Here is a 12,213-nt window from a genome sequence, read left to right as displayed (position 1 = left end):
GATTTTGCAATAAGGAGTAGAATTATTACTTTAAAATAAATGAAAGCCAAGGTTTTCAAAAATTTGTTAAGTGGCAACTATCCTGCTAAAATGGATTCTAATCGATTTGTAGGAGTACAAACACTACAATTGTTTCAGAATTCCTATTATAATACATAGAATAGAGCAGTGACTCATGAATGCTCATATCCTGTCACAAATTTTGTTAGTATTCAAGGTGCTACCGGACCCTTGCTCTTTTCTATTGCTACAAACAGACTCCCACAACTATCTTGATTTTTCTCTATGGAACACATCAGAATAGAAATCCATCAACCTTGTAAAGAAGATTACATAGGCACATACAAACCCGTTTCTCCTTTTTGGATCCTCCCCCCTCCTCCTCCTCCTCCTTTTTTTACCTTCTCATACTGGAGAAGTGAGCAGTGATTCATGAAATCTCACACCCTGCCACAAATTTTATTAGTCTTTAAGGTGCTACTAGGTTCTTGCTCTTTTTGAAATTATACTGAAATTATACCATCTTAAGCAACCATATAGCCAGGAATATTAGTTTGTTTTGACAGTTAACAAATTATTCATCAATGGGTAAAATTGAACATTTTTAAATGACAAAGGAAGTCTTCTTTCCTTTATTCTTCCTAAATAATTACATGTATTTTCAACGATATACAATCACTTCATATGTAACATTTATTTTCTTTCCCAACCATATCCATATCCTCCATGTCATCAATTAATAAAAACAATCGCTTCTGCAGTGTAGCAGAAATGCATATTTTGTCTGGGTCTACAGACTTGGTAGCTGCTGAATTTATTTTAGTTCTCTATAATTTATTTATTTACTTACAAAATTTATAGTCTGCTATTTTGCCCTCACAGGACCAACAAGGTAACTAACAAGGTAACAAACATATACATGATAGAATCACATTTTAAATCCATGAAATCAATTCTAAAATAAATTAAAACCACAGTTTAAATACCTAAAAAGACTTGAAACAGGAATTAAAACACTGATCAAGAAGGCACAATCACTGAGGGCACGCCAAACAAAATAAAAAAGTGTTTACTCACTGACAGAAAACAGTAATAGACAACAGATCATTCTCCCTTTTCTGACCAGCCACAGGACCTCCAACTTTGAAGGGTTATTTCAACCACCACCACCACCACCTTTAGTGGCATATATAATGATTACAGATCATTTATGTCAAGGAAAGGCTACAGTTGACTAACCAGCCAAAGCAGTTAACAGGCACTTCTGGCTACAGCTGCCACCTGGTTATCTAGTACTAAGCTTGAGTCCAAAATGAAGTCCATACTATGGACCTGTTCCTTCTAGGGGAGTACAACCCCATCACAGGTGGCATCTTAAATCCTAGATCAGACCTTCCATCCACTAGTAGCAGTTCTATCTGGTTGAAATTAAGCTTCATATTATTAGCCTGCATCCACTCCAAAACTACCCCTATGTACAAATTCAAGGTTTCTACAGCATCCCCGGAATCATCTGAAAGTATGAGATAGAGCTAAATGTCATCTGCATACAAGTGATAACCCAGCATACATCTTCAGATGGTGTCTCCCAACAGTTTCATGTAGATGTTAAAGGGCATAGGGAAGTGGTCCCATACCTTTTTATTACCGGGGACCGGTCAACGCTTGACAATTTTACTGAGGCCCGGGGGGAGGGGTAGTCTTTTGCCAAGGGACATCGCTGCCACCGCCTGAGCCCCTGTTCCACCTGCTTTCCCGCCGGCAACCCTGTCTTCCCGCCACCCACTGGAGGGCGCTGCCAGCAGCAGCTGCGCAGTGCCACCCCAAGGGAGAGCCCCAGCCATGGCAGCTGCTGGAGAGCACCAAAGGTGAGCCAGCGGCAGAGTGGCAGAGCAGCCCCCAAGGCAGCAGCTGGGGAGGAGGACGAGGAGGAGCCACAGCCCGGTACTGACTGATCCATGGACCGGGACCGGTCCCCGGACCGGGGATTGGGGACCACTGACATAGGGAACAAGATAGAACCTTGAAGGATGACTAAGCCCCCCAGCACAACCTTCTGAGACCAGCTATTCAGGTAGGACCAGAACCACCACACAATGGTGACTCATGGTTCCAGCACAGATAGGCATTCCAAAAGGATACAATGACTGAGGAAACTGACAGCCACAGAGAGCTCCACAATAATAATTTTGTCCATTTCCCAATGCAAGTCACTCACCTAGGCAACCAAAACTGTTTCAGTCCCATAACCAGGCCTAAACCAGACTCTACCATTTGCCTCATCCAGGAAAGCTTGTTGTCCAGCCACAACTCAGTATAATATTTCCAAATCTTTTTTATTATTAAGATTGTTATTATTTACACACAAAAGTTAACATAGCAAACAAGTCTCGTATCACCCACCTCTCCCTGTTCCACAATGTGTTCTATTAGCAAAGAAGGGGGGGGGGAGAGAGAAGTAAGGCATAAGTGTAGGTTAGGAATATAAGGTGCAATATCATGGATTCAATTAAACAGAAAATAAAGGTGAGATATCATTACTCGAATAAGTACACAAATTTATGGCAAATGGAGGTGAAGCTTCTCAACTTTTATATGCTATTTTTTCTTTTGTACAAAACAACTAGCATTCTGGTGACCCAGAGATCTATAAAGGGAGATACTTGAGATTTCCAGCATTGTAAAATGATTCACTTAGCCAAAATGATTCACTTAGCCAATAAAGTTGACCTTTGGATCCTAATAGTTGATATTTTGAGAGTATCCACAGAGGTGGTATATGTCCTAGGATTAGATTATTTACTGTGAAATCTAAATTAGCAGCTACTGTGAGATTGATCCAGGATATAACTTCCTGCCAGGGAGCAATATAATTCCAAAAGATGTGAATGCGGTTCGCAACAGGCTTCCAGAAGCTCCAACAGGAATCAGTGAGACCAACCTGATAAAATTTAGAAAGGTACCAGTAGAGATGGGCATGAACTGTGAAAATGTAGTTTGGTTCATCACCAAACCATAAAGAGAACCATGAAGCAAACTGAGCCAGGAGTTCTGTTCATGAACTGGACCAATTTACGGTTTGTGGTCCTACAAACTTCACTGAAATGATTTTCAACATGGTTTGCAGAAAGCCTGAAAGCTAGCTGAATGACAGGGAGCAGCTTGCTCCCCGCCACTCCAGTACTTCAGGCTGTCTTGTGCAGTTACTTTAAAATTAAAAGGACTGAAAAAGACACCCTGAAACAGCTCAGCTGTTTTTATGGCTTTCACATGGAACATAAAGCAGGGGTTTAAAGGGAATGGGAATCCCTTTAAATTGCTGTTATTTGCTCCATCCACAAAGCACCACAAATTCTGGGTCCTACTTGGACCCAGAACACCTAGCCACAATGATCCAGGCGATGGTCACCTCTAGCCTGGATTTCTGCAACTTGCTCTGTGTGGGCATGCCCTTACCCCTAATCTGGAAACTACAACTGGTCCAGGATGCGGCAGCCAGGTTTCTTACAAGAACACCTTGGAGGGCTCACATCTGGCCTGTACTCCAACAGCTGCACTACCAGATTCTAGTTTCTAGTAATAACCTTCAAGGCCATAAGCAGTCTGGGCCCTGAGTACCTGAGGGACCACCTCTCTACCTATGCCCCCCAAAGAGCATTGTGATCTGCAAGCACCAACAAGTTGGTGATTCCTGGCCCAGAGAAGCTCATCTGGCCTTGACCAGACCTTCTCCGTCCTGGCCCCTATCGAGTGGAACAAGCTCCTAGAAGAGATCAGGGCTCTCCCACTAGGCTTTGGAGTTCTCCCACCAGACTTTCAGTCGAGGCCAGTGAAGCAATTTCACCAACCAGAGCCCAGAGACCCTCCTCACAACCAACTACTTTTCGCAGACAGGGGTGTCAAACCACAACACTAAAAATAACATTAAATGGTGAGCTGTAAAATTATTATGTTATAATTAAATGTTAAGCATTCTATTGTTATGAGCTCTATTGCTAGAAATATTGTATGTTCTCAAATATATGTTTCCAATGACAACATTCTTTGTATTGTGCCATGAATTTCATTGTAAACTGCCCTGAGCGCCCAACCCTAGTTCTGATGCTGTGAAAACGCTGGTATCTAGAACAGAAGATAAACAATACTTTAATTGCATATGTTGCAAACTGGCTGTAGATTGGTGATTAAATTCTGTGAACAAAACATCATCAAATCGAATAAAATAATTCCCTGGTCCAATTAGTTGAAATGTGTGCTAAATCACTGGATATTCATTGCTTCAAACACACATACACACACAAAAGAAAATTTTTACATTGATACTGTTTCTTAAAGTTTTAAATTTAAATATATAAATTAAATTATATTAAATTATATATTATTAAAAACATGTTCATAAAAGTCTTATAGAGCAGTGGTCCGCAAGCTTTCGGCTGCTGCGGACCGCTGCGGCGGAGTTGGGGGAGAGGGCGGCTCGCGGGCCCGCGCACGCGCGACAGCCCCAGCGCAAACGCGCATGCGCGGACTGCCGTGCACATGCGGCAGTCCGCGCATGCGCGTTTGCGCCACCACCATGCCGGCGGCCGCGGCTCCCCCTCCCGGCCCCACCGGGCCGCCAGCAAATCGGACGCTAAAGCGGCCGATTAGCTTGCGGCTCGGCAAGCTTCTCTTCCCTCCCCTCCCGAAACAAGAAGCTTGTCGGGCTGCGAGCTAATCGGCTGCTTTGACAGCCGATTTGCTCATGGCCTGGCGAGCTTCTTGCTTCAGGGGGGAGGGAAGAAGGAGCCGCGGCCTGGCACCGGGCCGCGGGCTGATGACCACTGTTATAGAGGGAACCTATTTCTATTGGGCGAGTTGGCATTTTTGTGGATGGCATAATGTTTTGTGAGCAGGGGGGCTGGCATTTTCTCGGTGTTAATTTCCTGGCCTCAACCACAGGCCAGTGCTGTTGGGAGAGCACTGGTGTGGTATCAGTTCTCCATGTAGTCCCAGTAAGGACTCATGCCACTGCGTTCTGAACTAGCAAGAGCATCCAGATCAACTTAAAGGGCAGCCCTGCATACAGCGAGTTGCAGAGGTCTAGTTTTGAGGTGATGGTTGCGCTGATCATGGTGGCTAGGTAGGATGCTGACAGGTACAGTGCAAGCTGTTGAGCCTGGCAAAGCTTGGTGGGCAACTTGTGATCTGGGCCTCCACAGAGGCATCCAGAATTATTCCCAGACTTCTGACAGTGGTTGTAAGTGTTAACCCCATCTAGTGCTGGGAGTTGCATCATATCTCCTTCAGCATACTGGCACAGCCAAAGAACCTCCATCTTGTTTGGATTTAATTTCAGCAACTCCTCTTGAACCAGTACAGCACAGCGTCCAAGCATCTGGCCCATGAGACTGCCAGAAAGACAAACTAGCAGATTCCAGACCAAATCAAGCCCGAACTCTCCTTAGAAGCAAAAATGACTAACAGAAGCTATTGTACTTTGGTCACATAATGAGAAGACAAGAATCGCTAGAAAAATCAATAATGCTAGGAAAAGTTTAGGACAGCAGGAAAAGAGGAAGACCCAACATGAGATGGATTGATTCCATCAAGGAAACCATGGCCCTCAGTTGTAAGATCTGAGAATGCCTGTTAACAATAAGACATTTGGGAGGATGCGAATTCACAGGGTCGGCAGCAACTTGAAATCAGTTTCACATACAAACGTACTATATACGTGTACCTTGTTATGTCTACTGAAGAGGAAAGTTCCATAACTGCTTTGCATATCACGTGAAAAAAGTACCATTAATGTACTCATAAAACAAGGTAATCTCAGTATTTTAATGAAGAGAATAACTTTTGAGGAAATATTTCTGAGTTATCACCTATGTTGGGAACAGCAGTACTAAATATACAATTAGAAAAGGCTAGACTCAATTAATTTGGGAAAGATGAATCTATTTCTACATAGTCTACAAACCATTAGTTACTTGCTTAATTTTCTCTTGGCCTGAAATATGGTTCATAGATTTCTACTGAGAAAAAATGTATATCATGAATACTACAGGCACTTTAGCAAATCCAACCCATGTCATCTGGAGATCAGTGATCCTTTTCTTTTTACAACCTAAAAAAATTCACCATGTTCTACAGGGCCATCTCAAATTGGATAATGACTGGAACTAACACTAAAACATAAATTAGATAGGCTCTTTCTATTCTCAGGAGATTTCCCATGCTTTGAGACTTAGCATTATTTTTTTCTGCCATTGCTTCAAGATCTTCCTCCAAGACTTCAAAAGTTAACATGATTAAATGTATCTCATGAAAAAGTCTCTTCAAATTTTACAATTCACATTCCATTGAGAAATTGCATTTTTGAAAAAGTTTACTCTTCCATTGGAAAAGATATAAAGAGCAATCTGTCTGTTGCTATAACGAATTTTGAGCATTAGACAAATTCTTGCATATAATCTGCTTCCTTGTGTATGCTTTCCAAACAGCAACTAACGGCAAAAAAGTCTTAACTAACAAAAGACCTAGGTCAACCATAAAATTAAAAATGATTAAACTTTCAATGTGTTTCAAAATCTACCATAATTCAATTCTAGTTATCCACATTATTTATACTGTTTTTCTCTTTTTAGCACTGGTTAACCACATTATTAATCACTGTCAAAGAAGGTATATAATGTCACGTGCATGGGATATTAGACTAGGCTAACATACAGACACGCAATACGTAATGAGAAAGAATGAGATATGGAACTTACGTAAAGAAAAATGTAGCTTAGTAAGCTTCTGATTAGTTCTGCTGTTTGCTGAATTGACAAGTTTCTTTTTTTATTATTTCCTTTTCACTGTTCCTCAATAGCATATGCAGGCAAAGATTATGAGATTTAATTTTGTTGTTGTTGTTATAAAAGTATAGGGAAAGGAAAAGGAAGCAAAAACAGTGTTTGGCTAATTAATGTTATGGTAGCAAAGGACGTAGTAATGTCAACAATGGAGAATTCCTTTTGATTTACAATCAGGATTTCAAATTAATATAAAAACTCTGAAAAATACAACAATAATGAATCCCTGAGTTGGACTGTAACTTACAGAAATACTTTTACAATTATAAGCTAATATGAAAACACCTGATTAGTAATGGCTAAATTGAAATATATATATAAGGCTCACAGCAGCTCACAGCTAACAAGTAGGATTGCTCTTTCTATTCTCAATAAAATAATGGAAACCCAATAAGCATTTAATTACTAAATCCTAAGGATAATGTCAGAAAGATCAATTTCGACAATTTCTTTACATCCCTCTTTAAAATTAGAACTGAAATCTATTTCAATGTTCAAGGCAAGAAAGGCTACAGACATTCTAGATATTTTAGTAAATATCCACAAATCTTGTAGCACATATTTTCCCCAAACTGCAATTATTGTTAGTTTGGTTGTAGGTAAGTTCTATTAAGAATTCCTAGTAATTTAGAAATAAATAACATGTGACTCGGAAGATTTGAATGTTCATTCATCATATCATGCAGCTTGATCTTAAGCAGTTTTACCCTAAGTACAGCCCACGGAGTTCAAGGCGCCATAGCACAATCCTAAATGGATTCAACGGACTAAAAAGGATATAATTCTTTAGGACTGCAATGTTACTCTTAAGAGTCGGGTTCTGTACTTTTTATACGTGTTTTAGAAAAATAAACACTTTTTTCAGCAAAATTATACATTTATGTGTACAACCTGAAATTTCAAGAAATATAAAATTAGGAGATGTATGATTGATGGGGATCATCAGTAAATTGCTGTGACACAGCAAGAATATATTTGAACCTACCCTCATTTCCACTGCATTCTATTGATGTATCAAGTCTTTCTGTAACTGTATCTGGGCATACTAGCTGATATGCATTGTGGATGAAAAGTGGAACAAATTAGGTACACAAATAATGTTAATAAGAATATAAGGAACAATCTAATCTATCTCTTACTTAATGTTTCCCTTTTCCTCCTATGTTAAATCTATCCATTCTGAAAATGGAGCGTACCCTGGACTGCGCCATCTATAATGATCTCATTTAGTCCCATCAGATGCAACTCATATGACTGCCTATTTGCCCTCAGCAGTATTTCTACTTTGGAAATCAAAGGAATGTTGGTTTAGATCATAAACTCTCAGAATTATCAATCTCCATGTTCACTCTCCAAACCACAGCTCCTTGGGGGATGAAGCCTGCTTGGAGTTTGCCCACCCAGCCAGATTCAACATAAGATATCATTACCTTACCATACCCGTATGTCAGTCAGATTTGTCATTCTACAAGCCCTTGTGGTTTTCCCCATGCGAGAACTTCACCTGCTCTATGCCTTCCCAATCTGAAGAAAATCAGATGTCCCACAAAGATTCAGGCAGCAGCTTTTCTACATTCCCATTCAAATAACGGGTGAATGGATCATTAGTGCATCTTTTAGCAAACTGATTTTTAAATCAGATACACTGGAACAGAAAAATGTACAAAAGTACAAATAAAGAGTTAAAATATAATATATATATATAGCAGTTCACAAATGTGTAGTGCAGTTTGAAAATGATTACTGGCCATTTCTATAGCAGTTCCCATGTCATCAGTCTCAGAGATGCTAGCAAACTCACAACTGCACACTGAAATTCACAGCTGTGATCTGAATTTGGTTCTCCCAAACACAGAACTTTTTTTTTTCTAACTCAAACAGTAGCTCTCGTGGCAAACATGTCTGGTATATCGTGCCTGAAATTTTAATCTTTCTGTACCCATTATTGCAAAACTTGCTTGACTAAGTTTCATACTGCTCCAAATAACATAAACCAGTATGAAAACTGGAATACTTGCTAGTCCAATTGGAAGCCAGAACAATCAAAGAGTAACCTTTAATAAAGAGATACAGTACTCTGTGGAACATTAATCTACTCAAAACTATCCTTTTTAAACACAGCCCACTTTATGTGGCAGAAATTTACAAATGAACACAGCAAAAGAAAAAACAAACGGAAGAAAGTTGCTAAAAAGGAAAGAAATCTGTATTTTACGTAGAAAGACAACTACCAATAAATTGTCTGAATAATTTGAAAACCTTCTGTCTACAGCGCTTCTTATAATGTACGTATAAATTTACTATTGAATAGTTTAAATTTCATATTTCCAATTATTTCTATACCCATCGATTTCAATCAATATCTATCTATATTTTCCAAAAATCTTATTAAATAATGACCTCAACAACAACAAAATTGAACTTTTCGTTACTTTCTATTACTATACTTAGGGTTGGAGCATATTAATTATGTCAACATGGAAGAAGAGATTAAAATATGCAGCGCAGTTACAAATGCCGCGATCATGTTGCATTGCCATAGATGGGAGTGTTTGACATTTGCTATTTTACACCATGCTGCCATGATAGAAAGACTGGAATATACCATGTCTTTTAAATCAAAATTTTTAAGACAGGTGTTACAACAGGTCTTCATTTTAAAATGTGCTTTTCCAGCATTCACCAAAAATACACATATACATTTCAGAATAATGAAAAGAATAATTCCAAATATTGTTAATATGTACCGCCATGAAACTGTTTGATTGTAAAGTTGAAGAAATGTCTGATAATTTTTCACAGTATCATATTCTGGAGGCCTAGCCCTACCTACGTTCACAACTTGAGCCTGAATACTACTTTATAAAAGAATGGCACAGTTGAACTTACTTTCATTTAGTACTGGCTACACATCAAAAAGACAGGATTCCTAGCAGGATTATTATGAGGCTATATAAGCAAAGTGAAAAACTTCTCCTTGGTTTACAGCTCAATGGATTAGCCTGTGATAGGCTTAAAAAAACCCCACAGTAAATGTGTCAAAATATGGCATGCACATTAACATTTTCTTTAAACTATTTCCATTACTTCTATTAAGAATATCTGGCAACGTATTATTCTTGGACACTGGCAACTGTCTTTTAAATTAAAATCTCAATATCTGCAAAACTTACACTTGATCAAAAAAATCCCCTCAACAACTACCCACTGTTTCTAAATATTAACAACTTAAAGGGATTAGGTTCACTTTAAGCAGTTTCTGTGAGAAAGCTTTACAAGTCCCTAGTTAAACAAACTTGCAACATATTGCAGATTTCGTTTCTCATAAAATCTGGTAACTCAACAACAACAAAAAAGACTCCTTAGAAAGCTCAGGGTAATACTGCTTTTTTGCCATATGATAAATTTCCTTACTTCACCCTATTTTTGCTCTCAACAACTGAAACAATGATACAGCAACCTCTGTTTTACAGTTTTCAAATTTACTGAATAGTAACCACACCGCATCCACGATTTTTAATAGTATGACCAGATAGTGAAAACATATTTGTGCATATAGTTATTTTGCTTCAGTACAGTATGCACTGAATACATGCATTATATCTCACATTATTAACTGCCGCAGGAATTTTTGCAGGTAGAGTATTGGGTATGAATATATTTTGATTAAACCTCGATGCCTATTAGATCTCGATGCCTATTATGTAGTATTAATGTTTCACCTGATACAATTCATTCAGCTGTTCCTTTAATTGGAAAAAAATGAACAACAGAATGTATGCTCATCCATTTTTCCGCTTTTGTGGATGTTAAATAAGTGTCCATAGAGGAGATGGCACAATTACAGTGTAATTATGTCCTTAACGTTTTAGTGGTTTTAACGCTGGTAAGAGTAAGGCAACTTTAAGACACGTTGCATATTCTCCTTCTGGTACTGCTAGTTGTTTTTATTATTATTATACATAATAATATGTATCTGGCTCGAGTCAATGCCAGATCTGGGTGCAATTACATTTAAAAGTGAAACAAACGCCAACTTCTACAACATAAACACAGATAACGGCGGGTACAGAAGCCCCATCATGTTTGTATTTGTGTGGCGAACCAGATTTCCTGTTCGATAGAGAAACACGCAGCGCAATCTAAATTTTGTGAAACAGAATGCAACTTTCCAGGCTGTCGAACAACGGAATCTGGCTCATACGTCACAGCTAAGGGCAAGCCAGAAAGGTGAGAAACCTTATTGATTCTGATCTAGTAGACATTTCAACCTCGCCTATGGCGCCCCTTTTGTCTCTGCGGGCCTGAAACAGACCACGGTTTCGAATTAATCCAAGAGGAAAGGGTTTTACAAGCAGAAATCTCTGGCACTTCACTGTCTCTGCAGGAGCTCAACAGGAGGGAGTGAAGAGAAGCTGACCGGAGAGGACTGCAAAGCCTCTCCCCACCCCCACCCCCGCCTCTCCCCTCTCCTCCCCCCTTAGACTTCGCCGCGTGGCTCTTACTTTTGGATGAGTTGGGGCAGGCTGGGTGTCGCCGGCATCCCCCCGGCGGGACTGCTGCTGGCGCCTGCCTGGAGGCGGGCCGAGCCGCGGGCATCTCTGTCAGGCTGCTCGGGGCCATTGGGGTCCGGGGCCTGGTTCATGGCAGCCGCAGGGACCATGCAAGGCAGAGCAAGGGTCAGGCGGCAGCCCCCGAGGCGCTCTCTCGGAGCAGGAGCAGGAGCGCGGCCAGCCGCCCGACCCCCGCAGCAGCTCGACCCGGCGGCGGCAAGTGCCCCCGGCGCGCGCTCGCTCCCTCGCCCTTCTGGACGGCGCCTCCGCTGAGGGGGCAGCACGCGCCGGGGAGAAGCATTTATGGCGATGCCTGGCGCAGCAGAGCCAATGGGGGGAGGAGGTGCCCCTCCTGCGCCGGCAGCCCCGACCGCCTCGGGGATTGCGCTGACGGGAGAGGGGGGCGCTAAAAGGAGACGCGCCTAGTGGGGACGGGAGAGGGGGCTGCCCCCTCGCTTTTTGTTTCGTTCCCGGAGAAAGAAAGGCAAGAACCGAGTCTCTTTATACCCCGCGTAGCCTTTAGGAGGCGCAACGAACTGTTTTCTCCCCCTTCCTCATTTCCCCTCCCCATGTTTGAAGTTTTGGCGCTTGCAGCCTCCAGCGCACACGTGCACCTGGCTTTCCTTGGCGCCGTGTCCCGGAACGGACACAGGTTGAACCACGTGGGTTCTCACGTTACGAAGGCAGCGTTCTCCCCCGCGCCCTTTTGGCGGGACGGGTTTGCTATCCTTCAGGATCGTTGCCGTGTTTTGCGATGTCCGTCTGTAGCTCAGCGCTGTGTCGCTCCTCCGAAGGCAAAGCTCTTGAACCCCGATGCGGAAGCT

The 12,213-nt window shown here is 41.3% G+C and overlaps 1 protein-coding gene across 5 annotated transcripts in view; it reads right to left on the bottom strand.

The window, feature by feature from the left end:
- The window catches only part of RBM20 (RNA binding motif protein 20), a 133,801-nt gene extending 121,907 nt beyond the window's left edge, over positions 1-11,894 (bottom strand). For 3 of the 5 annotated variants that reach the window (XM_077349687.1, XM_077349688.1, XM_077349691.1), the window contains exon 1: positions 11,342-11,893. In XM_077349687.1, coding sequence (XP_077205802.1) covers positions 11,342-11,499 — 158 coding nt within the window. In that variant the 5' untranslated portion in view covers positions 11,500-11,893. Of the gene's footprint in view, positions 1-11,341 lie in introns of all 5 variants that reach the window. The other 2 variants (XM_077349689.1, XM_077349690.1) reach the window with 2 other exon arrangements.
- Between the last annotated feature and the right edge of the window lie 319 nt (positions 11,895-12,213).

Source organism: Paroedura picta, chromosome 8, assembly GCF_049243985.1.
Source record: "Paroedura picta isolate Pp20150507F chromosome 8, Ppicta_v3.0, whole genome shotgun sequence".
NCBI lineage: Eukaryota > Metazoa > Chordata > Lepidosauria > Squamata > Gekkonidae > Paroedura > Paroedura picta.
This window is presented reverse-complemented; position numbering and strand designations above follow the sequence as displayed.